The 27,791-nt window shown below is 39.1% G+C and overlaps 3 protein-coding genes across 31 annotated transcripts in view; 1 reads left to right on the top strand and 2 right to left on the bottom strand.

The window, feature by feature from the left end:
• CLHC1 (clathrin heavy chain linker domain containing 1) overlaps nucleotides 1-2,049 on the bottom strand; it is a 63,075-nt gene extending 61,026 nt beyond the window's left edge. For 2 of the 17 annotated variants that reach the window (XM_070572674.1, XM_070572682.1), the window contains exon 1: nucleotides 1,658-2,049. The gene's annotated coding sequence lies outside the window, so the exon portion shown is untranslated. Of the gene's footprint in view, nucleotides 1-798; nucleotides 1,283-1,657 lie in introns of those variants that run through there. The other 15 variants (XM_070572675.1, XM_070572680.1, XM_070572676.1 and 12 more) reach the window with 13 other exon arrangements.
• On the top strand, nucleotides 1,057-4,185 carry RPS27A (ribosomal protein S27a). The gene is made up of 6 exons (XM_008512728.2): nucleotides 1,057-1,583; nucleotides 1,685-1,749; nucleotides 2,228-2,282; nucleotides 2,692-2,777; nucleotides 3,437-3,568; nucleotides 4,002-4,185. Exons 2-6 carry the CDS (start codon nucleotides 1,702-1,704, stop codon nucleotides 4,149-4,151), a joined length of 471 nt encoding a protein of 156 aa, XP_008510950.2. The 5' UTR covers nucleotides 1,057-1,583; nucleotides 1,685-1,701; the 3' UTR covers nucleotides 4,152-4,185.
• On the bottom strand, nucleotides 4,181-25,668 carry MTIF2 (mitochondrial translational initiation factor 2). 13 transcript variants are annotated; one of them, XM_070572660.1, is made up of 16 exons: nucleotides 25,049-25,182; nucleotides 24,512-24,706; nucleotides 23,413-23,512; nucleotides 23,062-23,287; nucleotides 22,575-22,686; nucleotides 19,764-19,935; nucleotides 18,909-19,069; nucleotides 17,853-18,029; nucleotides 15,616-15,755; nucleotides 13,244-13,368; nucleotides 11,354-11,558; nucleotides 10,732-10,984; nucleotides 9,681-9,821; nucleotides 8,357-8,521; nucleotides 5,961-6,101; nucleotides 4,181-5,348 (listed from the first exon to the last, which is right to left on the bottom strand). In XM_070572660.1, exons 4-16 carry the CDS (start codon nucleotides 23,278-23,280, stop codon nucleotides 5,176-5,178), a joined length of 2,184 nt encoding a protein of 727 aa, XP_070428761.1. In that variant the 5' UTR covers nucleotides 23,281-23,287; nucleotides 23,413-23,512; nucleotides 24,512-24,706; nucleotides 25,049-25,182; the 3' UTR covers nucleotides 4,181-5,175. The 13 variants fall into 13 exon arrangements, with proteins under 13 accessions (XP_070428761.1, XP_008510953.1, XP_070428760.1 ...); XM_008512731.2 differs by having other exon boundaries at nucleotides 24,512-24,777; nucleotides 25,049-25,162; XM_070572659.1 differs by lacking the exon at nucleotides 23,413-23,512 and having other exon boundaries at nucleotides 25,049-25,333.
• Between the last annotated feature and the right edge of the window lie 2,123 nt (nucleotides 25,669-27,791).

The raw sequence follows: 27,791 nt of genomic DNA, 5'->3' as shown, positions 1-27,791 counted from the left end.
AGGGACAAATGCCTGACAGGAGTAGGTTCAGTCAATGGAAGGGGAAGAATTGGAGACAAGGGTTATAGACAAATCTTTCAAGTTTTGTGGTAAAGGTGGAGACTAGTTGGCAGAATATGGGATGAAGAGTGTTCCAGGAAGAAGAAATGGATTCTTCAGAAGTGCCAAAGCATAAGAGAGCATAAGTCAGGAATTTCAGTTAGCTCAATGTTATTAAAGTGTAAAGTGAATAATGGGTTTGGCAGATTAGGCTGTAAAGGAGGCAGAGGCTGAATACTATACTAAGAAATTCGGATTTTATCCTCAAGGTGAAGTAGAATAATAATCATTTTTACTTTTTTGAATATCTTGGAGGCAAAAATGAAGGTGGGTTAGAAAAGGAGAAAGACTGCAGACAGGTTAGAAGTTAGATACTGAACCCTTCCAGAAGAAAAGTAAGGAGGGCCTGAATGTGGGGACGCGGATGCAGAGGGGAGGGCACAGAGAGAGAAATAGAGGAGACATTAGGAGGGTACGTTAGACAGGATGCCGCGGTTTGCGCAGTGGAGAAAGGCCAGGGGAAGGGCGTAACTCGCTTCTCCTTGGCCCACCTTGCCAGAGCATCCTACACAGTACCCCAAAAACTTCATCTTAGGACCTTCACCACCACTCCCAACGTCCAAACTTGGAAATTCTACAACTAAATAACCATTTCGCAGGTTTCTTTCCCCTATGGCTTCATTTTAAAATTTGAAAATTCCTGAGATTTTCAACATACTAAACGGTTTCACACTCAAGACTGACACACAAGGCCCAGACCTTCCTTAGACTAGTAGAGACTTGGGGGTTGAAGGCGGGAGGGGCTAGAGGGCGAGGAAAGGATGAGCCCGAGGTTTTGAGTTGGCCCGTAGTTGACCGCAGGAATTCCCTTCCATCGCAGGCCGAGGGAGCGTCCGGCGGTAGATCGTTGATCCTCCGCCCCTCCCCGCCTGTCAGTGGGCGAACGATACTTTCGTTCCCCTACCGTTCTCCAGGCTCTTAACTTTCCCTCCTAGTCATTTCCGACCCGTTTCCATTTTTCCCGAAACCATTGCTCGCCTCACCTTCCTCCCTCCTCACCTTAATCCCTTCCTCCAAACACCGACTCCGGTGTTTTAAGATAGTAACTAGGGGAACCTAGGGGTGTGGAACTGCATCTTGGGATAAGTAGTCCTAGCTAAAAGAAAGCAGCGGAAAACTACAATTCCCAGAAGTCACTTCCATTTCCTCCCTTTTCCTCAATGAGGGCCCCTCTCCGCCCCCCATCCCACCTTTTAAAGACCCTCTTAGCTACGTCGACTGAATGGGAAAAGCCTTTTAAAGACACTTTTAAGTTATTTAAATATACTATTTCGAGAGCGTTCTGACGGTTAAAGTGAGAAATAAGCCAAAGCTAGGAGGAGGAGAAATGAGTTTCACGACCTAGTCTGGCATGTGGTTAGACAGCCGCTGTGACAGCGGTCAGGCATTTGGTATGGTGGCCTAAGAGGTGGGGCCTCCGGCGAGGGCTCCAGGAGACCCCGTGGGCCGGCGCCGGGCCCTTCCTTTCCAATCCGCCATCTGCGGTGAGTGTGTGCTGTTTGGCCGCTCTCCGGCCGTCGGCCTCCCGGTCGCACTCTCGTGTGTCCCCAGGTCTAACCTGTCTCTTCCTTTTCCCCCACCTCAGGTGCAACCGCCGCCAAGATGCAGATTTTCGTGAAAACTCTTACGGGGAAGACCATCACTCTCGAGGTACGGGCCAGGTGGCGGGAGGAAGCCAGAGTCTGACGAAGAGCCTGGGGTAGATTTCGGGCCCGGCGCTGCTTTCTACCTTAGAATGTCTCCGAGTCGGGGTTCTGAAGCCTGGCCCTGAATTGGGAGTTGTTAGCTGAGCGGGGGCTGAGTGCTGGTTTTCGAAGTCTGTAGTCTGAGCCTGTCCCCTCTCCAGCGGTTCCGGCCAGGTAGCCACGCAGGGGTCCCGCGGTGGAGGGCGGCGCTCCCCGCGTTCTGGGCGCGGGCACGTGTGGCCGGCAGCGCCGCCCGCCCCAGTCTGTGGTGGGATGTGTGCTCGCCGCGGCAGCCCTGGGAGGCGGCCTGCCCAGCGGTGGAGTGATCAGCCCTGTTGGGTGGGTTTCAGCCCCCATCGCCTCGGTTCTGTGGTGACCCTTAAACTGATGGTGCGTTTTCGTTTCTTACTGTGTTACCAATACGTTTGCATTCTAAAACTCAGGTTGAACCCTCAGATACAATAGAAAATGTAAAGGCCAAGATCCAGGATAAGGAAGGTAAGTACTGTTTCCAATTCAGAAATATTAACTTGTGGAGGCTCCACCCTGCCAGTGGGTGCTGGACTTGCCTGTTCTGGTGGGGCGGGAAGAGATCGGATTGACAAAGTGAAGTGCTTTCGGAGTGACACGGTAGGCAGACGTTTATGAGCATGGAGCCAAGCTGCAGTGCATTTTCTATCTGTGAATTTGCACGAGCTATTTAACTCTCTACATTTGTTTCCTTATCTGTGAGATGAAGATTATATTAATACTAGTAAGAATCGTCAAGTTAAAACCTTGCCTAGCCTGTAGGAAGAACTCAGTGACAGCTCTTAGTACCATTTGTTTGACTCTGGGTTATTCGTTTGTAAATCTTGAGCATTTGTGCTAGTTCTGCTGTGACTTATTTGTTGTCTGTTTTCGTTAGGAATTCCTCCTGATCAGCAAAGACTGATCTTTGCTGGCAAGCAACTGGAAGATGGACGTACTTTGTCTGACTACAACATTCAAAAGGTCTGTTTGGGGGAAAGAACAGCCTTTTATATATAAATGTTTTATTTTTGAAATTTTAACCAGTACACAAGAGTAGGGAGAATAGCTTTAGATTAGCAGTAGATTCCCAGGTGACTCCTACACTAACATTTGAGAAACACTACTGTACTTTGTCACATTCTGGATTTTGCAGATTGCATCCCATGGTGTAATTTAGTGTTTTTTAATCTCCCTATAAACTAGTAGTTAATAATCAGATATCTCTTTTTCCCCCCCAAGACTCCCTCATCTGTGGTATTGTGTACTTCCTATCGGATTCAATTAAAAGATGTGTGATGCTAGTTGTCCATTCTCTCTCTCTTTTTTTGTGAGGGAGATTGGCCCTGAGCTAACATCTGTTGCCACTTTCTGCTTTTGCTTGAGGAAGATTGTCACCAAGCTAACGTCTGTGGCAGTGTTCCTCTTATTTTTTATGTTGGTCACCACCACAGCATGGCTTGATGAGCAATATGTAGGTCCACAGCCGGGATCTGAACCTGGAAACCCCAGGCAGCTGAAGCGGAGCGCACAAACTTAACCAATATGCCACCAGGCCAGCCCCTAGTTGTCCATTTTTAATGGAGCATGAGCATTAATGTAATCGTTTTTAAAGCCTGTTTCATCTTCTGTTCCATTAACAGGAATCCACTCTTCATCTTGTGTTGAGACTTCGTGGTGGTGCTAAGAAAAGAAAGAAGAAGTCTTACACCACTCCCAAGAAGAATAAGCATAAGAGAAAGAAGGTTAAGCTGGCTGTCCTGAAGTACTATAAGGTAAGATAACTTATTAAAAATAAGTTTTTACCTATAGAGTAATACATTTTGTTAGCCTCTCTAGTTTCAAACTCATTTTAACATAGAAGTTTGGTTTTTTTCCTGTTTGGTATTTGAACCAGCTTTATATCATAGGGTTTACCTTTAGCTGCTTATTCCAAGCTAAGGTTCTGATTTTTAAGTGAGATCTGGGCTTGGGTCTTAACTCTGTCCACCACTTGCAAACCTAGATCCACTTGCAAACCTAGATTTTAATTAACTCTGAACTTTTTTGTTTTAGTAATTACTGGTAAGGATTTGGGGTGCTTTGGTTTAGAAGTACTAAAGGTAATACAATTATGTGATTAAAAGTTTAAATATTTTGAGTTACTTAAATTAGACTTTACAATATGTTGTAAAATTATCTTAACAGCAGCTTTGTACTTTCTTGTAGGTGGATGAGAATGGCAAAATCAGTCGCCTTCGTCGGGAGTGCCCTTCAGATGAATGTGGTGCTGGAGTTTTTATGGCTAGCCATTTTGACAGACATTATTGTGGCAAATGTTGTCTGACCTATTGTTTCAACAAACCAGAAGACAAGTAATGGTATATGGATTAATAAAAGACATGAACTAACATTTAATTGTTGAATTTTATTCCATTGATTGAGTGGTTTTTAAGTGTCAAATTGATGGTCACACCATTTTCTTTGATAAACCATCTATACTTTGTTAGAAGAATTGTGTTGTATTTAATATCAGCTGTCTGGACAGAAGCCAGTTTGTCTTTCTGTCAGCTTTTTTTACCTCAGCACTATTGGCATTTTGGACCAGATAACTCTTTGTTGTGGAGGCTGTCCTGTGCATCGTAGGATCCCTGGCCTCTACCCACTTGATGCCAGTAGCATACCATCCAACCCCCATTACCACAACCAAAAGTTTGTCCAGACATTGCCAAATGACCCCAGGGCGGGGGCGGGGGCAGGGGCAACTGCCTCCCCTAGTCTGAGAAACTGGTTTGTGTAAAGTGGTGTTAGGACCTTGCCTAAAGAGGCTACAACATAAGTTGTTAAGATAGGAAATTTAAAGGCTAAGCTTTAAGTTGCCAATTGAAAAATTCATCGTCAGTCCTTAGGTAGTTTGGCTGGAATGTTTGCTGTCTGTAGTACAAGGGAACAGACTACTGTTCGTTGTTGAGCATCAACTCAGGAATTTAATGTTTTCTCATCAGTACTAGTGACACTAAAAAATACGGTTTCAAGCAGTATTTGACTGGCACCATATTTTGCCCCTGGAGCTCAATTCAGGGAGAATTGCTTCTCTTGCTACCACTCTTAACTAAAACGTACACTTGAAGTTTGTTAAACTCTGATTATTACATTCAATGATATACCAATAATTAACAATTCCCTTTTAATATATGGTTCTTTTCAATTCCAGGATTTCTAGTACGGCATCCTTAAGTAAGGTTTCCTTTTTCTGTAGCATTTTGACAGTTAATGCATTGTTAACACTTGAACTCTTTGGGTACTTTTTGACCAGTAGTGGTGAATTCTTACCTTCAGTAAAGCAAAACTAGTTGTTCTATAATAAATCAAGACATTTATCATTTACATTTTTAATACAATTTTAAAATCCTGGATCCCAAGAAGTCTTGGCTAGAACTTCCTTTTCTTCGTAACAAACAATTTCGTCTCCCACTTTAAATTCTATCTTTTCTTCATCCAAACTGAGACCACAATCCATTCCAGTTTTGATGACTGAAACGTCATCTTTATGATGTTTCAGTGAGGTTAACGAGCCTTAAAAAAAAATAAGAGAAACTTAAGATTCATATATTAATAAGGACCCACTAAATGCCATGTATCTGGTGTTAAAAGGAACTACACTGAAATTCTTACAAATTTTACAGTCCTGTCATGTTAAATGGTGAGACTAAATACCAAGGAAACCAAAGCAAAATGAAGTTTGCTGTAAACAAGATTTGATTTGCAGCAAAAAATAAAATCTCATTTTTCAAAGGTAGAATAACACTGCAGAGGACGGGATTGTACTCAGGATTTGAAGAAAGATAAACCAGGATAAAAGACATTGCAGGCCAAAAGGTCAAGATAAGAAAGGAAGTAAGCAAGCGTGATATAGATGAAGTGTAGGAGACATGGCAGCAAAGGTACTTTGGGGCCAATTGTTGGAAGTTTAGGAAATCAGTTTGGGAGATGAACAATGCTGGAGGAATCATCAAGGCTAGTAAGAGAGGGAGCCCATCAACTAAAGGCCAGTTATAAATTAGCAAGAAGGAATGGCCTGAACTAGGATTATCGGAGTGAAAGACAAACAGATTTCAGATGGAAACACAGAGTGATCAGATTTTGGTGACTGGATATGATACAGAAAAAGATTTTGATGTTGCTTACCCTTCCAAATAACATGTCCATTACGGATTAATTTAAATTTCTTTTGTTTTTCTAACTGTCCCTTTTGGACTCTGCAGCCAGCCACAGGAACTTTTTTCTTCCCTTCGGCTACAGAGAACGTGGCTAGTATAGAAGCCTCACCTTTAGGAAGAAGAGAACATTAAGTGTACCGAAAACAGATTCTGAGAAATACATGATTTCTGACGTTCTGCAGGGTAAGAATTAAAGGTGTGAGAAAAATACAAACTCATGCATATAAAGAAGTCCTGGTTTTCTGTGACTCCACCAACTTTATTTGCCTGACCAATATTAGAAATAAAAACCTATGAAAATCCGTGGGTATTCTTGGAAAAAAATTGTAAAAATACACATTCTTACCAAAAGAATGAACAAAAGAAAAATGGAACTCACTTTTTTGGCTGAATAAAATGCACTAGAAGATGGTAATAGTTGATGATAAGATTAGTACAATTCCTGTCTGCTCCATGAAAACCTAGTTTTCAGCTGTCCCTCAATATATTTTCTAGAATAGATCATCTGTTGTTACGTGATTTATTGTTAATCTCACCACTGGTAATTTATATCCACTTAAGAGTACTAATTCATAGCAGAAAAAAAATAATTAAAAAAAATAATAAAAGGATGGGGCCGGCCCCGTGGCCAAATGGTTAAGTTTGCGCACTCTGCTTCGGTGACCCACGGTGTCACTGGTTCGGATCCTGGGTGTGGACATGGCACCGCTCATCAGGCCGTCCTGAGGTGGCGTCCCACATGGCACAACCACAGGCACTCACAGCTAGAATATACAACTATGCAGTGGGGGGCTTTGGGAAGAAGAAGAAGGCGGGAGAAAAAAAAAGAGTACTAATTCTGTAACTGAGCTTCATTTGTTCACCAACTGAAAATTACAACAAACTCCGATAATGACATGGTATTACACACTATAATGTACCAATTTTCTAGGGTTAGTATCATTTGACTGGTGCTTGCTTCCTCCTAGAAATCCTCATATGACTCTAGTTTTCCAAATTGCTCTTAGCACAAAACAGACAAATCTCTGTATAATCATGTTTAGCGGTTCAGAAAAGACTAAAATAAATCCGTACCGTGGACCAAAAATGCAAATACTGTATCTTATCATGAGGAAACATCAGACAAACCCAAATTAAAGCACATTCTACAAACTCATTATCCTAAACACTTCAAAAACATCAAGGTCAAAAAAGGCTAAAGAACTAAATGTAACCCATGATCCCGGAATGGGGGAAAAGTATTCACCTACAAACCACATTATTGGAACAATGGACAAAATTTGAATATAAACTGTGGCTTAGATAATAGAACTAATGTTAAATTTTCTGAGTTTGATATTTCTTCTGTGGTTGTATAAGAGAACATCCTTGTGCTTCAGAAATGCAAGTATTTACTGGCAAAATGGATATATCTCAAATTTATTCTCAAATGGTCCAGAAAAAAGTCATGTGTGTGTGTGTGCTATGGAGTGGGGAGGAATAAAGCAAATGGGGCAAAATGTAAACAATTCATGAACTGGGTAAAAGGAATATGGGAGGGAACACCTTATTCTTTTCTCGTAATTTTTCTAGAAATTTAAAACTATTATCAAAATAAAAAGTTAACAAGAAAACCTGTATGTGGGGAAGAAAAAGAAAAGATAAAATGATTCAGTTGGCCTTAAATAAATTTACCCTTTAATCTGGCCAAGGGATATGATAGAAAGAATATTTTTAAGTTTTTAATATTTACATGTAAATTTTCTTCTCATGGTGGATTTCTCTGTTCCCTCCACAACAGCTGTTAATAATCTTTACACCTCCTATCCCTGTCTCGTTTGTATTACAATTAGTTGTTCATGTCTAAACTCGAGGGCAAGTTCCTGCTGCCTTGTTTGCCTTTGTATCCTCAGGACCGAAGCACAATATGTTGCAGAGGGCAGGTGTTCATAACACATATGAAGTTACACCGAATTCTTATCAATTGTAGTCATTTTTCCTAGAACATGCTATGTACTGGAACAGTGAATGTATTTCAGTAATGAAATACATTTCCCCTAAACTTTGTTTTCAAGTGTTATTTACAGCGCCTAAGATATGAATGTTTAAAAGTAACAGGCTGGGCTAGCCCGGTGGTGCAGTGGTTAAGTGCGCACGTTTGGCTTCAGTGGCCTGGGGTTCGCCGGTTCTGATCCCAGATGCAGACATGGCACTGCTTGGTGGCAAACCGTGCTGTGGTAGACGTCCCACGTATGAAGTAGAGCAAGATGGGCATGGATGTTAGCTCAGGGCCAGTCTTCCTCAGCAAAAAGAGGAGGATTGGTGGCAGATGTTAGCTCAAGGCTAATCTTCCTCAAAAAAAAGTAACAGGCAGTGCACACTCACCGATTGGGTGCTCTTCCACAGTGCAGGGCAATCTACTGCTCAGTTCCTCCTGCAAATCTTCAACAAGACGGTAAATGATTTTGTGAAGTTTAATTTTCACTCTTTTTTTTGCAGCTGACTGCTGGATAACATTTCCTGCATTCACATTGAAGCCATATATAACACCTGGCAAGCAGAAATACAATCAATAAAGTAGCTCAACTATTGCATTAAACAGTTTGTCTTTCAAGCAGAAACTCAAATCTAAATTGTTTTACTTACTTCTTGTAAAGTAAAAGCATTGGGGGAGACAAGAAATTCTATAATTTTTTCTCACAAAAACTAGTAAATTTTCAAATTAAAGGATTTTATAAATTCTATTATGGCTTGTTTAACAAGGAAAATTTCTTTATGATTTTTAAATTGATTCATTTAAGAAACATTATTTTAAGTGCCCATAATGTGCAAGGCACTATGCTAAACAAAGCTTTGGTTTTTATACCAGAGAAGTAACAAGTGAAAAAAATTAATGCAAACAGCTTAACCAAGAGAAAAACAACCACTTTAAAAGCCTTATCATTAAGAAAACATTCAATACACTCTCTACATTACGTAGTATAGTGCTAGGCCAGGCAGTACCTATAAGATACTTTGAATTAACCAGCATTACTGACAATATCTTTTCAGTAGTAAAGGTAATATCTAATTCTAATCAAGTCAGGTCATGAAGTACCTCCTTCCTAAATGATCCATCAACCACTCAATAATGTTCGTGCTTTCCTAGGTGTTAGACCTAGTTAAAATGACAGTCATGAGTCTCCTTTTTGTGTATCATAAGTTTGACTAATAAACAGTCCCCATGCCTTCTAGGCATTTAAAGCTAAAAGGAGTTTTTGATCTAAGAAAGATAAGATTTGTAAAATTACCAATGAACAAAAACAGGTAGCCAAAAATAAAAGGTGAAGAAAAGTACTGAATAGGCTGATTATAGTGTTAGCATACAAAAGTCTAAATGAAAGATATTGAGAACCAACTTTAGGCCAGGTGAGGAACTGGGAGGAGGGAGAAGGGACAGTACCGGTGCCTTCAAAAAGGAATCAAGAAACACTACTGGGCTGGAAATAGTTCCCCAAGATTGCAGTATGATGACGACAAGCGGAGCTGTGGCTCCAACGCTGCACATCGCACTCCCCCCAGCTGCTAGCTGGGGCTCTACTGCAATAGGAAGGCTGATGCCGATGGAGGGAAACGTTAGGCATGACTAGCCAAGCGACAAAAGACAGAAGCAAATGATTCAGTGTGTCCTAGGGAACACAGCTAGACAAATAGGAAATGGAATCCTTACCACGAAATGTTTCAGCAAGGTTAACATCATTTTCACTAATATCACCCACACCAAAATGTACTAATTCTAGTTCACACTCATGTGAAGCATCATAGGTATCCATAATGTTCAAAATGGCCTCAACGGAACCATCAACATCACCTAAATGCAGCAAAAGTTTAAAATTATTGGTGTTAAGAGTTAGGCATTAATAGACACAAAAATGACAAGAACCCATTTAAAGCTTTAACAAGAATGGCATTTACCACTAAATCCATTTTTATTTAGGTTTAGCATTATAAATATCTACTTAATAAAGAATAATGAACCAAATGTATACTTACAACAAAATCAGCAAGAAAAACGGTTTACTAAGAAAACCTCCCCCAGTGGGGTGTGAGTGAAATGGGTCAAGGTGGTCAAAAGGTACAAACTTCCAGTTATAAAACATGTAAGTCCTGAGGATGTAATGTACAGCATGATGACTATAGTTAATAATACTGTAGTGCATATTTGAAAGTTGCTAAAAGAGTAGATCTTAAAAGTTCTCATCACAAGAAAAAAAATTTTAACTATGAATGGTGACGGACGTTAATTAGACTTATTGTGTTGATCACTTAAAATATATACAAAAATTGAATCATTATGTTGTACACCTGAAACTAATCTAATGCTATATGTCAATTACCTCAAAAAAAATACTCAAAAATACTGAAATAATTTTGGCTTTAATTTAACAGCCCAAGTTAATTGTGAAAATTAAGACATACATATATTACTAAAATGAGTTGCAAAATAAAATCTTTTTTTTTTTTGAGGAAGATTAGCCCTGAGCTAACATCTGCTGCCAATCCTCCTCTTTCTGCTGAGGAAGGCTGGCCCTGAGCTAACATCCATGCCCATCTTCCTCTACTTTATATGTGGCACGCCTGCCACAGCATGGCTTGCCAAGCGTGCCATGTCTGCACCCAGGATCTGAACCAGCGAACCCCAGGCCACTGAAGTGGAACATGTGAACTTAACCACTGCGCCACTGGGCCAGCCCTGTAAAATAAAATCTTTAAGAAGTCACCTTTAATAATTATAGGAAGTACATTTGAATCTCTTTCTGTTTTCTCTTTTGACTTTAAGGGTTTTTGTTCTTTTTTTTCTTGGTACTTCATAAATGATCTCTCCTTCCAGTTCAAAGTGCCATACTTCTCACGAGCTTTCCGATGTGCTTCTTGGTGTTCCTTTCGCTTTTCCTCTATCATTTTCAGATCCTCTATATTTTTCTCCTGTTCTTGCTCATACTTCCTCCAGTCAACAACTTCACGTGCCCTTGGCTTTAAAGGGAAAAAAGGGGGCATTATTTAACTAAATAGAAACCAGTAACTGGTGGGCTAAAAGCTTCGTGTTTTTCCTCCACTATGAAATTAGCTTAACTCATATATGAAACTACTAATTTTATAAGTTTCAAGAAGCTTAGAAAACTTTAATTTGGGGGTTTTGTGTATAATTAACATTTTTTAATTTAAAAAATCATATCTCAAATTTTTAAAAATTATATAGCCAAATTCTAAAATGGCCCCCTCATAGCCCCTTATAGTCTAGAATATTTGTTAACATTAACATACTTATTTGGTATAACATTATAGATTGATATTTAAAATCATTACTTCATATATAATATATAAGAATTAAGCTTGATATACCTCAGATTCTACTTCAAGAATTTCATCTCCTGCAGAAGGAAGGTCTCTCCAGCCTGTAATTCCCACTGGCATGCTAGGAGAGGCTTCGTTGACTGTTTTACCATTTTCATCAAACATTAAGCGTACTTTTGCCCAACTCTTTCCAGCAACCAGAATCGAGCCTTTTCTCAAAGTTCCTCTTTGAATTATAGCTGTAGTAACAGGACTAAAATGAAAATAAAAGTATATATTCTTAATGCCATAATCAGGATGTAACAGCACTTCCTTAAGTGCAAAGACATGAGATTATGAGATTTAAATATGAGAGATTTAAGAGATTTAAATATATATCATGAGATTTAAATATATATATGTAAACACATATGAGATTTAGATATATATGAGATTTAAATATATATATTTGTACACACAGGGTTAATTTTACAACTTCTCAAGCAGTTTTACATACTATAAAAACATTTCTTGGGCCAGCCCTGTGGCCGAATGGTTAAGTTCACACACTCCACTTCGGCAGCCCAGGGTATGCCAGTTTGGATCCTGGGCACAGACCTGGCACCGCTCATCAAGCCATGCTGAGGCAATGTCCCACACAGCAGAACTAGAAGGACCTACAACTAGAATATACAACTATGTACTGGGGGGCTTTGGGGAGAAGAAGAAAAAAAAAAGATTGGCAACAGATGTTAGCTCAGGGCCAATCTTAAAAACAAAAAAAAGAAAAAAGAAATAAGAAAAAAAAATTTCTTCACAATTGCCAAAAGGTGGAAGCGATCCAAACGTACATCAACAGAAGAAGAGATAAAGAAAATGCAGTATATACATACAATGGAATATTATGCAATCTTAAAAAAGAAAGAAATCCTATCACATGCTACAACATGGATGAACCCCAAGGACATTATGCTAAGTGAAAAAACCAGTCAAAAAGAACAAATACTGTATGATTCCACTCACAGGAAATAGAAAGATAGTTACCAAGGGTTGAGGGGAGAAGGGAGGGGAAATTAGCGTCTCATGGGTGTAGTTTCAGTTTTGCAAAATAAAAACGTTCTAGAGATCTTTTGCACAACAATGTGAATATACCTACTACTACCGAACTCTACACTTAAAAATTGTTAAGATGGTAAGTTTAATGTTACATGTCTTTTACCACAATAAAAAAATTTTTCTGGTAAGATTATGGTAGTGGAGGGTGCAGATAGCTGAGTGTTCTAACAGAATTCTGATCCCCTTTCTAGAACTAATTCATCAAGCAGTGAGAAGACTTTTTTTGCTGATAGGGAGGGAAATTAAAGAATAGAACACCATTTCAAAGGCCTTTGTATATATTATACTAACGAATAAGGACATAAAGAATTTAGAGGGGCTGGCCCCGTGGCCCAGTAGTTAAGTTCACAGGCTCTGCTTCGGCGGCCCAGGGTTTCCCCAGTTCAGATCCTGGGTGCGGACATGGCACCGCTCACTGGGCCATGTTGAGGCGGCATCCCACATGCCACAACCAGAAGGGCCCACAACTAAAATATACAACTATGTACTGGGGGGACTTGGGGAGAAAAAGCAGGAAAAAAAAGAATTTAGAGACCCTAAAATGCAATAATTTCTATTTTATTCCAATTTGTGTTAGTCTATGTGGCTTTACCAATTCAGCTAAGTTAGTGGGCAAAAAAATCAAACAAACTGAACTACTTAAGTCATCTAAATATGATTACTAGATATATATAGATAGTCGCTATGGCCTACTGATAATAACTGCATTTTTGTGTTGTGTATGCTGGCTCTACATGTTTTTCACGGACTAACAATAACATGCAATAAAAAGAACACATTGTTATCAAGTCACAAAAACCATGGAACAAAATTATTAAAAAGTAAGCATTTTAACAGTCCTACCCTCTTCCTTTGTCTGTGAAAGATTCTATTACTGTTCCTTCCACTGGACCAGTAGGGTCTGCTTTCAATTCTAACATTTCTGCGAGAGCAATTGTTGCCTCTGCCAAAGCCATCAGATTATCACCCTTCAATAACGACAACAAAAAAAGTAGTTAATTCTCATTAATAAATATTATCTGTAAGTGTAAATATCAGGGTCAGAAAGCCAAATAATCCTTGACAGTTACATTATACTTTTCTCTGTAAGCATTAAAAGCATGGATTATCCAATTAGAAGGACAGAGGAAAGAAGAGATAAGCAAGAAAACCTGGCCCAGGGACAGATCCCGCAAGGAACAGCGGCTATTTTTTTTTAAAGGATGATCACTAGTGGTTCTTCTTAATACCCTTTCATAAACACATGCTTCACTCATTCTCTCTCTCCTCCATCTGTCTCTATAATTGTCTTTTCTTCCTCTCACTTTCTTTACAATGCTAATTTACATTTGAAATTCTATCCAATTGAACAAGCTTTCACATCTATTACTTCATTTGATCCACTCAATAATCCTGTAAAATAAGTAAGTCAAGCATTATTTACTCTTATTAAATAAATAAGGAGAGAAAGCACTGACTAGACCCAGGCACTAAGCCACACTCTGTAACTACCCAGCTGTGCAACCTTGAAAAATCACTTCACCTCCTTGGATCTCCTTTCCTCAACTGTAAAATGAAGGAGCTAGATTAGATGATCCTTTCACCTTTAATGATCTTTGTTTACTATGCCTTCTAGGGCTCCAAGATCACGCAGCTGATTAACCGGTAATGGAACTGGAACTGATGGGCAAGGGATTTTTCCCATGTCAGCTAAGAGATTGCTCACAGTTGTTACAGAGTATAAAACAGAGGGGCTGGCCCGGTGGCGCAGAAGTTAAGTTCACACGTTCCACTTCTTGGCAGCCCGGGGTTCGCCGGTTCGGATCCCGGGTGCGGACACGGCACCGCTTGGCAAAAGCCATGCTGTGGTAGGCAACCCATGTATAGAGTAGAGGAGGATGGGCATGGATGTTAGCTCAGGGTCAGTCTTCCTCAGCAAAAAGAGGAGGATTGGGAGTAGTTAGCTCAGGGCTAATCTTCCTCAAAAAAAAAAAGAGACAACTGTAAACAAAATTGACTAAATACTTTCCTTACCCAGCCACTTATTCCTAGTATTTATTCCAATTTACAAAATGCTGCTCTGAAAAGCAGAGCTGGGGTTGTTTCTTTGCATGAAGTAGTCCTCTTGGAAAAGAAGGCCTCATCTTTCTTCCCTGCCACTCTCTCCCAAGTCCCTCCATTCCCCAGGAATCACCTCTGCCATGCCTCCAAGTCTGCCTCAGGAGCTTTACATCTGTCTATGCATCTGATGGTATCTGGGCAGAAAAGGTAGCCATCTCTTCAAACATTTTAATTTTGCCATCTGGCTTTCAGAATGCAATAGCAATCAAGGTACGTGGAAAGGTAAGAAAGTAAGATGGCATTTTATGAGTTTCAGAGAAAAAGAGGCATGGTTTTACCATTAAAGGAGGCATTATTTCTAAGAATCTTGGTGGTAACAAATTTAAGAAAAGTAAAGATAAAATGAGACTTAACTGGAAGAAGGCAGCCAAATACAGCACCATCCCTTCAGTGAACGATCAGAAAAAAAGGCTGTATCATGAGTAAACCATGGGATGTGATTTTAAAAAAACAGACAAAAAAGGAAATTGCTACTTAGCAGTAACCTGTGTAGGACAAGAGAATTGGAAAATGCTGTCACAAAGCCAGTACTGAGCTTCCTTGGTGTTTTTCAACCAGAAAAGAATAATTGATATTGAAAAGAAAATGGAATTCATCACAACATAAAACTTATAGCAATTCATAGAAACATTGAGTCAATCAACAGCCATCTTTGTATTAACCTAAATTTCTGTTTAAATCTCTCTTAAATGCCCTAAGACCTATTCCATAGTTTTTCAGCATAAAAGGCATGAAATACAAGCACTTTTTACTACCAAATAGACTTCATTTCTGCTTAACACAATCTTTAGCCTCCTATTACCCTATCCCCTACTTCATTCACCATTTATTCTCCTCACTCTAAGTATCTCATAAGAACAAAAGCATTGGGTTTAGACCCGGTTCCCCACTCATCACCTATGTTACCTTGGATTGGTGACCGACCCTTCTGAGCCTAATTTCTAACCTGCCAAACCAGGATAATGACACCAGCATTGCCTAGTACCCAGAGAATTTTTAAACAACAACAGAAATTAGGCATGTCAAAATGTCCTTCAGTTATAAGGCACCATGTGCATTATGGACAGTGTCACGTTCCCACCTGAACACGGTCATCTCTGAGGTGCTGTACTTACCGTAAGAGCAGAGACGTGCACTGCTTGCACGTCACCTCCGTAATCCTCACACACCACGTCATAAGCTAGCAGTTCTTTTTTCACTTTTTCAGGATCCGCCTCAGCTTTGTCGCACTTATTTATGGCAAGGACAATAGGAACTGGCAGAGACAGAGTTAAGAAGAATGCAAATGATGACACCTTCAATTCTAGGTATTCACAATGAAAGACATTAATCTTTTCTGGCTTTTTCTTTACTCAGTGGAAGTGCTTATCTAACAAAAGACCTAAAAAGACCCACTTGAGACCTACCCTACTCTGCTCTCTCCACGTAAAGGATTCCAGATGTGAGATGTCAAAACTGTAATTATAAGCAGATTCTGAATTAAGAATAGACACCTAAAATGATAAACAAAACAAAAAACCATAGTATTTTGGGTAGAGAAAGGCCTATCCTCAAACCTGAAAGCAAGATCAGCAGCTACACTGGAGATAATGTCCAGGAAAACAATCAAGAGCAGATTCTAATTCAATTCTAATATCACTAGATCATTCGCCTCTTCTTTCTAGGAGCTATTAACTCATTGTTAAAACCTAACATCTCATCTTGAAACTAAGTATCATTACTGTAAACTTTCTTTTAGGATTTATAGCAACTCTTTTTTTTTTTTGGAGGAAGATTAGCCCTGAGCTAACATCCGCCACCAATCCTCCTCTTTTTGCTGAGGAAGATTGGCCCTCAGCTAACATCTGTGCCCATATTTCTCTATTTTATATGTGGGACGCCTGCCACAGCATGGCTTGATAAGCAGCATGTATGTCCACGCCCAGGAGCTGAACCAGTGAACCCTGGGCCACCAAAGCGCAAACTTAACCACTACGCCACCAGACCAATCCCTATAGCAACTCTTTATTCATACACTTAGTTCAGTGACTGACACATAATAGATCCTCAATATCTACTTAATGAATGAACCAAATAATCTCATAATCTACTTGTCATTATGAAACATAGCCTCTCAACAGAGAAAGCACACAAAATTCTAGGAGATAATTCCCTGGTTGGATTTCACCAACTGTGCAATTTCCTCAGGTATCAAATGAACAGAAATTGAAAATAGATACAAAAAAGCTATGCAATCTACAACCTACTCTTATGAAAAAGTATATTCCATATCAATGAGCTGGAACTTAATAGGGACCAAGAGAACAGGCGTAGAAAGCATGATGTAAGGAATTTATCCTATCTCAACCAACTTCTTTGGTTGGTTGAGAAAGCCTGGCAAATCTGTCACTCCCTTCTTTGTTTCACATATCCTAGAATCATTAAGGACATAGTCCATTCCACAAAAACAGTTTTGAGGAAGTAAAAAGGGAAGAGAACGACACTGGAAGCTAGAAGACAAGATTCCAAATGCAGACATGTTGCAAATTAACTCTGTAATTGGGGGTAGTTTCTGCTACTCTCTGGGTCTTAGTTTCATGTTGTGAGACGAAAGAATTGGACTAGATCAGTAACTCTCAATCTTTTATTTTTTCTTGCCAACAAACCTAGTAGAATATGATGCACTCCATCAGCTACATTTTCTTAAGACAAGAGTATTTTCTCAGCAGATCTAGGGTCATATCAGAATAAGAATGAACATACAGAGTATGTGTGCATGCGGTGTTTATCATTACAATTTTAAATGGAGAAATAATGGAGAATTAGCCAACTGATTTTCCAAAAGTTTCAATTTTATACATTTGACCAAATAAGAAGTTATTTAAAGTAGATGAGGCGAAAATTTCTCCTTAGAGAAAAATTCCAGTTAATAAATGAACAAGGAATAACAGAATTAGAATATCACCACTTCGCAATTCCTAATGTATTCAGGTGACAGGTAGATAGAGTTTATCATTCTATTCTTACTTTTATATCTGTTTAAGATTTCCATGATAAAAAGTTTTTAAAAAAGTCATTACAGACTGTTAAATTCTCACACCATGCCAAAAAAGTAACCAGTCGAGGAAGAACTGTACTTGTGGTCACGAGTCCCAAGTTGAATCCTGCTACACTCTTCTTAGAGGTTATGTCTGTGAGAAAACAATTCAACTGTCTTTGAGCCTTATCTGCAAAACAGGTATAATAACCCTGGGACTGCCAGGAAGATTAAACGAGCTGTATATAAATACTCCAGAACAATGACCCTACGTAGTAGATCCTTTCTAAAAAAAGCAACTTGCTAGCTGATACATGTAAGGCAGCCACACAGTACCTTGAGCATCTTTGGCATGCTGAATAGATTCCACAGTTTGTTTCATCACTCCATCATCTGCAGCTACAACCAATATGATGATGTCAGTGACCTGAGCACCTCTGGCTCTCATCGCTGAGAAAGCAGCATGTCCTGGAGTATCAAGAAAGGTTATCTTCTCCCCAGAAGGCAGAGAAACTGTGGAAACAGAAATCCAAAAACACTAAGGACTCATATACGTACTTCCTTAATATGAAGAAACATATGCAACATTATCAAAAAACAATCTTTAATTCTTTAAAATAATTTTATCCTTTCCATCAATGTTAATCAGAATAATACAGATCATCATTTCACAATGAAATGTGGTAACATACCAGTGAGACCTTTAGGGTTTTCTTTTCATGTAATAATTTCAAATTAAAACTCTTCATATTTCTAGAATATAACTACTTTCATACATGTACCAATTGATATCTATTCTGGAGCAAGAACAGACCAATAATTGCATAGGCAGCCACCCCTACATTAGCAAATATCAGCTGCACAGCTGCCTTGAGCAACAAAGGCAATTTAGTATATGGTTAGCAGCTCAGACTCTGAGTCCAACAGCCCTGGATTTAAACCCTGGCTTTGCCAATTACTAGCTGTGTAGCTTGAGCAAGTTACTTAACCTAAACAAACCTCAGCCTCCTTATCTGTAAGTAAGAACATTAATACCTACCTCAAGATGTTGTTATGAAGATAAAAAAGATAAAGCATATATGGTGCTCAGTAAATGGTAGCCATTATTTAATTATTATTAGCAACATTATCACAACCTAGCTTTGAAAAATTTTAGGTGCATTAAGCCAAACTAAGACTGTGCTAGAATAAAAAAGGCAATATAATTTTCTTCTTACAGAATGTACACAATAACCTTTAATAACCACCTACTCTACATTTCATCAAACCAATGGCTTTAAGCTTTAGCCTTTCGTCTTACTTTGAATTTGTATATTTCATACTTCGATACTTAGTTCAAGAAAATAATATGTGAGGTTCCCAAACACACTGTAAGGTGATTTGTATTCATACCAAGAAAGGCACCAATGTGCTGAGTGATGCCTCCAGCTTCCATTGCTGCCACTTGAGTTTTTCGCAGTTTGTCAAGTAACGTCGTTTTTCCATGATCAACATGGCCCATTATAGTAACAACTGGGGACCTTGGGGTTAATAAAGCTGCATCTGCCTGGGGCCTACAATTAACAGCAAAGAGGTTTCATTCCTAAAATATCAGAAACACTTTATAGCCAGTGAATTGGTTTGCAGCTATCTCTGTAAACTACCATTAACAATAAAACTCAACATTCAGCTTTGATTAGACATAACTATTTTCCTCTCCTATACATACAATGACTTATGACAAAATATATAATGACTACCCACCTACAGTTGACATCTTCATAACATCAAGCAGAACTGAATAAAATTTTAAAATTCAGGATCAATACACACACTTGTCAAACTAAGAAAAATAGTCCTTAGAGTTTTATAATAACCCAAATATATTTTCTGATGCTTTAAGCACTTTAAGAAAAGTTTAACCTACATTCACACATCATTTTAACTCCACAAGGAATTTTAAGACAAATCTCTCCATTAAAAAGTGTGAATATGGGACCGGCCCTGTGACCAAGTGGTTAAGTTTGCATGCTCCACTTTGGCGGCCCAGCATTTTGCCAGTTCGAAACCTGGGCACAGACATGGCACCGCTCATCAGGCCACGCCGAGGTGGCGTCCCACATGCCACAACTAGAAGGACCCACAACTAAAAAAACACAACTATGTACTGGGGGGGTTTGGGAGAAAAAGGAAAAATAAAAATCTTAAAAAAAAGTGTGAATAAAACTACGTGGTCTCCCTCCCCCACCATGTATAGTTAAGTTTTACCTTCTTACAGCATCTCTATTTTCTCTGACTTTGTCCTGTTTTAATTTGCTCCATTTTATCTTCATTCCTGCCTTCTTTATCACTTCTTTGATCCAGACTTCATCTAAATGTGAGTTTGCTTCTAGTGAATCTATGTCAATAGCAGTGTTCATTAAAGCTTCATATATATAATCTGGTTGGAATAAGAGAAAACCTTTTAGGATCATAAATGAAATGTTCAAGAAAGTTTCCTCTATTAATAAACATTTACATAAAAGTACATTCAATGAGAGGAATAACTATATAAGCTATCTGCTTCTCTAATGTTAACAAATCACAAACTGGCTGAAAGGAAAATAATCTTTAAAATAGGATTCATTTATAACTGACATTTCTGCATTTTCACAAATATTTGAATATTTATGTACCATGTGAACCATCAACAAAACATTAAATTGCATGTAGCATACATTTACGATTGAGTAGTTTGTCATGGTCTAGTTCTTTGAAAACTTGTAGTTATATGTCATACATACACAAATGTGTGTGTATGTGCAGTCAATTCTTATCATTCATGGTAGTTATGTTCTATAAACTCACCGGAAATACTGAATTGGCAAATACTGAACCATTGCTCCAAAGGGAAATACAAGGTTAGGTTCTTTCAACCTCTGGTCACAAAATATTCATCAGTCAATTAATACATACCTTGTTTTATGTGTTTCTGTTTAAAGACATCTTATTTAATATATATTATGGATTCAATAACATCAAACTCACAGCCAACAACACTACAACTAATGCCTGAACAAAGCTTACCTAACATACGTATTTTCTCTATAAGGCACATTAGAGCCTTCTTGCAGTTACTAACTCTAAATAGCACTTCAGCACTATGCTTAGGGGCCATTTTAAACAACAGAAAGCACAAAGATGTGAAAAATGCGACACTAAATAAACCACAAAAATGACACTTGTTTACAGCTTGAGAGCTGAAACAAGAAGGCAGAGTGTTGCCCTGGTCAGCCTCAGCTGGGAATGTGTGCATCGGGCAACTCAAACTTTCAACCACTCTGCACATGTCTAGGAATGACTGTCAAAGCACTGTGAGTATTGATTTTTGGGCCACAAATACATTTGAGAGAGTAAGTGAATTTGCCAATACAGAATCCCCAAATAATGAGGATTGACTATATGCACATATACATATACACACATACATTATATACAGTATCTCAGAATACATGCACACAATTAGTTTATTTATATATCTATTTAGGGTATCCAAAAAGTCTTGAAACATAGGAAAAACATATACTTGTTCTTTTTTTCATTTTATTTAATATGCTTTGTTTTAATTTCAGTCATATTTTCCTGTGGATGATAAAAAAATTTATCTGTGATGATAATGAAGTAAGTAGTTTTGATTCCAGAATTTCAGTCACACTATAAATTATATTTTGAGAGACAGATAAAGAAAGGCATTCTCAGGTAAGCAGAACATAACACTAAAAATATCCTTTTCAGGGGCCGGCCCACTGGCGCCATGGTTAAGTTTGCACATTCTGCTTCGGCAGCCGGGGATTCACTGGCTTGGATCCTGGGTGCAGATCTACACACCGCTTGTCAAGCCATGCTGTGGCAGGTGTCCCACATACAAAGTAGAGGAAGATGGGCACAGATGTTAGCTCAGGGCCAATCTTCCTCAGAAAAAAGAGGAGGATTGCTGGCAGATGTTAGCCCAGGGCTAATCTTCCTCAAAAAAAAAAAGAACATCCTAATCATTAGTGTGCCAGTAAATGTTTACTTACACAGCTCTCCATTAAAACAAACAAACAAAAATTCCTGATTTATAGCATTTTCCAATTTCCATGGTGCAAGTACTCCCACAATGGTTGATTTCAAGCTACTAACATGAAGTCACTGAATGCAGAGATGGAAAGAGATGCACAGCAGCACACTATTACATGGTATTTCCACTATATAGGTACAATACGCATAAATAACCTCAAAAACTAGACAACAGTAACATGTAGTAAAATAATTAGGAAGTGAAGAGTTTTGATGAGTATTTAATACCTTTGTTTATGATTTAATTTTTTAAAACAGTTGTGTTTAACAACCAGCTCACAATTCCTTATAATTTAGCAATCAGCTCACAAGCTGGTACAAGCCAGCCTCAGCACAGCACTGAACCTACTCAACAATAATGCCAAGAAACCTTTTCCTATGTATCTCTCCCCCACATCCTTTCCCAAGAAAACACATTTTAAGAAGGATACAATGCAAATTTTCTAAGTGAATATGCTCTAACAGAATAAAACTTTCTAAAACACAAAAATTATGAGTACAATTCTGTTTCTAATAATGCTAAAAATCCCTAATAATCCAGCAACTACAATTTTCCAATGTTATCCTAAACTTTTGAGAGGTAGCTTATACATAGGAATAATCTTTTTCCCTTTGTATTAAATACATATAGTATTGACATATTATTTTATCTTTACCCAAGACTTAAATAAATATTTACTTGTAGGAAAGTGCCCACAGCATTTCAACCAGAAATACTAAATCAAGTTATTTTAATTGACCCTGGGAAGGAAAAAAAAAGTACTCACATTGCTAATGTAGTAGTTAAAAAAATTTACCTATTAAAACTATCTTTAATTCAGAAGAGATGTAAATATGATATTTAAAAAGCTTCAAATAGATAACTTTTATTTAATCAGACAAAATCAGTTTTAGGTTTAGAGCACTAATCTGTGGGATTGAATTTATATTTTAAATTTAAATTTAATTTAATTTAATTAAAATTTAAATTATCTGGCTCACCTATGTCTTTATCCATTGCTCTGGCCAGCTCCTCAACAGTTATTCCAATCCATACCTCTACCTCCTTTTTAGATTTTGTTGAAGATAACTGAGATTTCCGTAATCTTTCTTCCTATTAAAAATTCAGAATGCATAAAGAAGAGAAAACTTTAAGTGACAATTTAGATTTATTCTGCAACATCTACCATAATCACTCCTCCTATTTCTACTATCAGTCCTATTAAGTACTTAAACCTTAGACTAAAATAAAAAAATCTGCATCCTTAACTCACTGTTATATACTGATTTCCAAGTAACCAAATGCATCAGCATCCTGAACAACTAACTAGAATTTCCCTTCCTCACAAAGATCTATTGCCTAAAGAGTAGCATTAAGGAATAAAGATTCCATAAATGACAAAATACTCAAAATGGATTCCTACTCATGGCTGTCGGCACTTTCACCACAGACCAAGTAATACAGTAATGGACAAAAATCTGTAAGTACCTTCTTTGTTACTAGAAGCCTATATTGAGACAAAGCAGCCCCAATGAGCACATCTGTCTGCCAGGGTCGGACACAGAGCTGAGCCGTCCACACTGGGTAGACAGATGAAAACAGGTGTCTCCACTGTGCTAACGGTCTTCTTTGACCCAGGCCGTGCAGCTGCCTACAAAGAGTGCGAAATCGTAGCAAGTTCTCCAACTTCAGTATCTTCTGGTTCATGTTTCTCCTAGAAAAAAGAGTTTTCAAATAATAGTTTGGTTAATATTGAAATCTAATTAACAAATATTAATTGGATATCTACTATATCCAAAGCATTGTCTAGAGTTACAATGAGTAAAATGGGGTTCTTACCCTGAACGAGTCCACGGTCTAGTCAGAGAGATGGGATTCCATACTAAATACTCTCTAGATATTAACTACCATTATTGTTAATGCTCCTACTGTGATCGAACTGAAATACAATAATAGACTTACAAAAGGCTCTTTTTTCACTCTTGAAACATCAACTAACCAAATCACAACTAGAGTGATTTTTCTAAAATGCAAATTTGAACTTATCACCGCTTTGCTAAACACCTTCCAGTGGCTCCCCATTATCCCAGTTTAATGTTCAACTTCAAAACATGCTAAACAAGGACTCATTATCTGCCCTCTGTTAATCTTACTCTCATAGTGCCCTCACTTCCACCTCCCAAGCTTTTGTTATTCTGACCCACTTGTAATCTCCAATACTTCGACACCTGATTTTTGCACCTTTGCATACGCTCCCTCTTCTTGGAACTCTCAACTCTCAACATTTTTCCCTCTGCCCTCCCCCCGACAAAAGATGCTTTAGAGTGGGAAGAAGACACTCAATAAATATCTATTGAATAATGTCTCTTGAATATTATTCTTGGAAGAATTTATTGAGAGAAAACTGCAACAGACTCCATAGTATAGTTCAGAACCCAGTAGTATAGTTCTTTTCCTCCAGGTCTTCTATTCCCTCTGCTCTCAAGACTGCAGTTTTACAGCTTTCCTTTTCAGTGTTTAAGGGACAGAGCAACGAAAATAATGTGAGAAGTACATGTTTTCTCCTCAGCAAACATTTTCCGAGCACCATCCTCGAGGCGTTGCGTCTGAGATTGTGGATTCTAAGTTTAATAAGCCAGAGTCCCTTCCTTCAGAGTTCACTGTCTTTAAAGTGTTCAAATATAATGATTCTCAAGACCATTAAACACGTCAAGAAAAGCATATTTAAAAAAATCTTATTTAGGTACGTGTCCCTGGACTAAAAAACAGACTGCTCAGGAAGCACAGGATTCCTTAGGAAAGTTTTTTTTATGAGTCTAAAACCAGATTTGACAAGGACACAGATTAATGGAGAGGAAGGAAGGGCCCCACATGAAGATTAACCAAAACACAGATATGTAATCGAGGCAGGAATTAGAAACACACTTGGGGCAATTACCCAAATGTCAAAACTGGAAGGAACTTCCTACTTTTCCAACCTCTTCATTTTACGGAAAAGGAAACCGGAGTCCAGAGAGGTCAAAAGGACCTCTCCAATGTCACAACGCCAGGTAAAGACAGTGAGAACTAGAACCCAGGATTTTGACTCCCAATTCGGTGTTCTTTCGCCGCTAGGATATTCTTCTCACGGAATCTGAAAAAGGATGTTGAAAACGTAGTTGCGTTGGTGGAAACGTCTGAATGCAAGAGTTGGAAGGAATTTAGCTGAAAGGTAAAAAGAAGACACTGTAGAACAATTACGGATCTGCGGTGGCTCGAACCCGAGCCCAGAAAGCCCTGGGCACCGGGGAGAGGAAGCAAGCCGGCAGCTTCTGGCCGAATAACCCTTTCCTTATGCCTAAGGTGGCGGCACGCAGGGAGCAAATGCATCCCGGAAAGCCTGCCGAATGCGCAGGCATCATGATTGGTGCCACTGACACTTGAGGCCAAATAATATACGCCACCCGGGACGACCCGGCTCAAGGACCCCACTCACTTAGCTCTCACATAAAGCACGGGGCGGCTGGATTCTGAGGCCGGGCGGGGACCGCCTTCAGGACCCGTGAGAAGTGCCGGCCGGTCATTCCGTCCCCGAAAAAGTCCCCGCCGGGCTTCCGGTGCCGCCGGAAGTGGTTCTCGGCGGAGTCCCCGTTGCCGCCGGGGCTGGGGCGGTGTGGAGTGCTGCCTTTGGGCGTCCCGCCGGTCCGCCGCTGGGTCCGCGGTGGCCTCCTCCCGGGGAGCGCGCGCGTCGGTGATCGCTTGTGCAGCTCCTTCCCTTCCTAGGAAGTCAGTTTCGCTGCTCTGGGGCTGTGAGCGGCCTCGGCGCCTGCCCTCAAGGGAAAATTAAACGGAAATGTGGGAGAAATGGTACGGCCTTAAAAGACACACACCCAACAAGAAGGGGAAAAGGCGATACAGCAGTTAGTGCTGGGCGAGGAGCGCTTTCTCTTTCAAAAGGCGCCTCGTGTGGGTAGCGTTGGAAGTAGTAAAGCCAGAGTGGGTTCCAATCCCAGCTCATTCCCGGCTGTGTAGACCTGAGGACGTCATGTAAACTCTCAGCCTCAGTTCTGCAATACGGCAACTTCATAGAACAGCAGTAAGGTCTACAATCGCACTGGTTCATAATAAGGGTATTACAGCCTCCTCCCAGAGCATTTCCACGCCTTGATTGGACACTGTGTCTTTTGGCCCATCCCCTTGACCACAACCACCACCCGACTTGTCAAGAGTGTAAGCATTGTTTTATCTCTGTCCTCAAGGTGTAACTCTACCCTAGGCTAATGATATGGTATAGAAGAGCATACTTTCAGTTATGTCCCTCCCATAGTCTGGCCTCCTAACTCAGGCCTCCTACCCTTTTTTATGTTTGTCTCCCGAGTGGCTACCACAAAGGTGTGCAGTCAGTGTTACTGAATGATTGAACAGAAACCTCTGTCCCAGAAATCTCTTTTTTTTGGTGAGGGAGATTGTCCCCGAGCTAACATCCGTGCCAATCTTCCTCTATTTTATACATGGGTCACTGCCACAGCATGGCTTGATGAGCGGTGGGTAGGTCCACACCCAGGATCTGAACCCCCTAAACCCAGGCCACCAAAGCAGCCTGCATGAACTAACCATTATGGCACCCTGCCCTCCACTGGGAAATCTTTTTAAGAAACCCAACACCCACACACTTGAAAACTATTGAAGTTCGTTCCAAATACTATCATTTTACTTACTGTTCACAAACATCCACTGAAGTGCAATTTCTGCCAGAAATTGTTTTTTGTTCTATTTGCCTTGCCAAGCAGTTGAGAAACAAGCAGAAATTGGTTGGTAGAACATCAAAGTAGTAATCATATCTTTTCCCTCCAATATTAAAGTGAAAATAACTGATATTTCTCTATCATGAAGATAATACATGCTAATATAGAAAATTCAAGCAATACACTAAAAATAGAAAGGAAGTGGCAAAAAATTTAAAAAGATGAAGGCAATTAAAGGAACAAAGGAGCCAAACTGAAAGAGCTCCCAATGGCCAAAACTGGAAACATTTGAACAATAAAATAGCATAGCATTGGATTACAACCCAAAGTATCAAATAAATATACATGTGTCCATATTGATAGAAATAAATGATTGAATAAATAAATAAATGGATGAGAAGGGACAACTCCTCCTTACAGAAGAATTCCATATAATATATATGTGTATAACTTCCACTAGGAGATAAAGCTTAATTCCCCTCCCCTTGAGCATGGGCTGAACTTAGTGACTCACTTCCAAAGAGTAGAAAGGGAAATAGTAACTTCACAGTGGAGGAATCTGGCAGACACCACCTTAACCAACTGATCAAGGTGAGCATCACCAGCGATGTCGTGTTGATATCATGTACTCCCTGAAATGATGTAATGAGGGCATTTCATCTCTGTAGTATCCTTCCCTACAACCCACAACCCTACTTTAATCATGGGGGAAACACCAGACAAACCCAAACTGAAGAGCATTCTACAAAACACCTGACCAGAACTCTTCAAAACTGTCAAGGTCACGAAAAGCAAGAAAAGACAGAAACTATAGCAGACCAGAAGAGACTAAGGAGACATGACGACAAAATGTGGTGCGGTGTCCTGGATACAATCCTGGAACAGAAAAGCGCGTTAGTGAAAAAAGAGATGGAATCTGAACAAAGTGTACAGTTTAGTTAATTGTAATACCCTAATGTTGATTTCTTAATTTTTACAAATGTATCATAGTAAATATAACATCTTAACATTAGAGGAAACTGGGTGAAGGACATTTGGGAACTCTCCACTATCTTTGCAACTTTTCTGTAATCTAAATTTATTCTAAAATTAAAAGTTTATTTTTTAAAAAAGAAAGTGAATCGAATCCTAACTCCCACCTCTCCAGAGGTAGCCACTTTTATTATTTTGGTGAACATCATTCCATTTCTCCCTATATATAAATAGATGTACATATAGAATTTTATACAAATGAGATTCAAATTATAAATGCGGCTTTTTATATTGTTTATCCAGCTTTGAGATTTTACCTTTTGATTATATGATAATAAGCATTTTTTTAGCTTAAATTTGATATCAATCTATACTCCATGACATATGGTAAATCTTTGTGTTTCCATTAGTATTGCAGTTGCTAGTAAGGCAATGCTTCTCTTTATGGAAAACAAGAGTAACAACTTTGTATATTCTTAGAGAAAAACGTGACATTAATCTCCAGTAACCTCTCATAAAAGC

The sequence above is a fragment of the Equus przewalskii genome, chromosome 14 (genome assembly GCF_037783145.1).
Source record: "Equus przewalskii isolate Varuska chromosome 14, EquPr2, whole genome shotgun sequence".
NCBI lineage: Eukaryota > Metazoa > Chordata > Mammalia > Perissodactyla > Equidae > Equus > Equus przewalskii.
The sequence above is the reverse complement of the archived record's forward strand: the minus strand, read 5'-3'. Positions and strand labels throughout refer to the sequence as shown.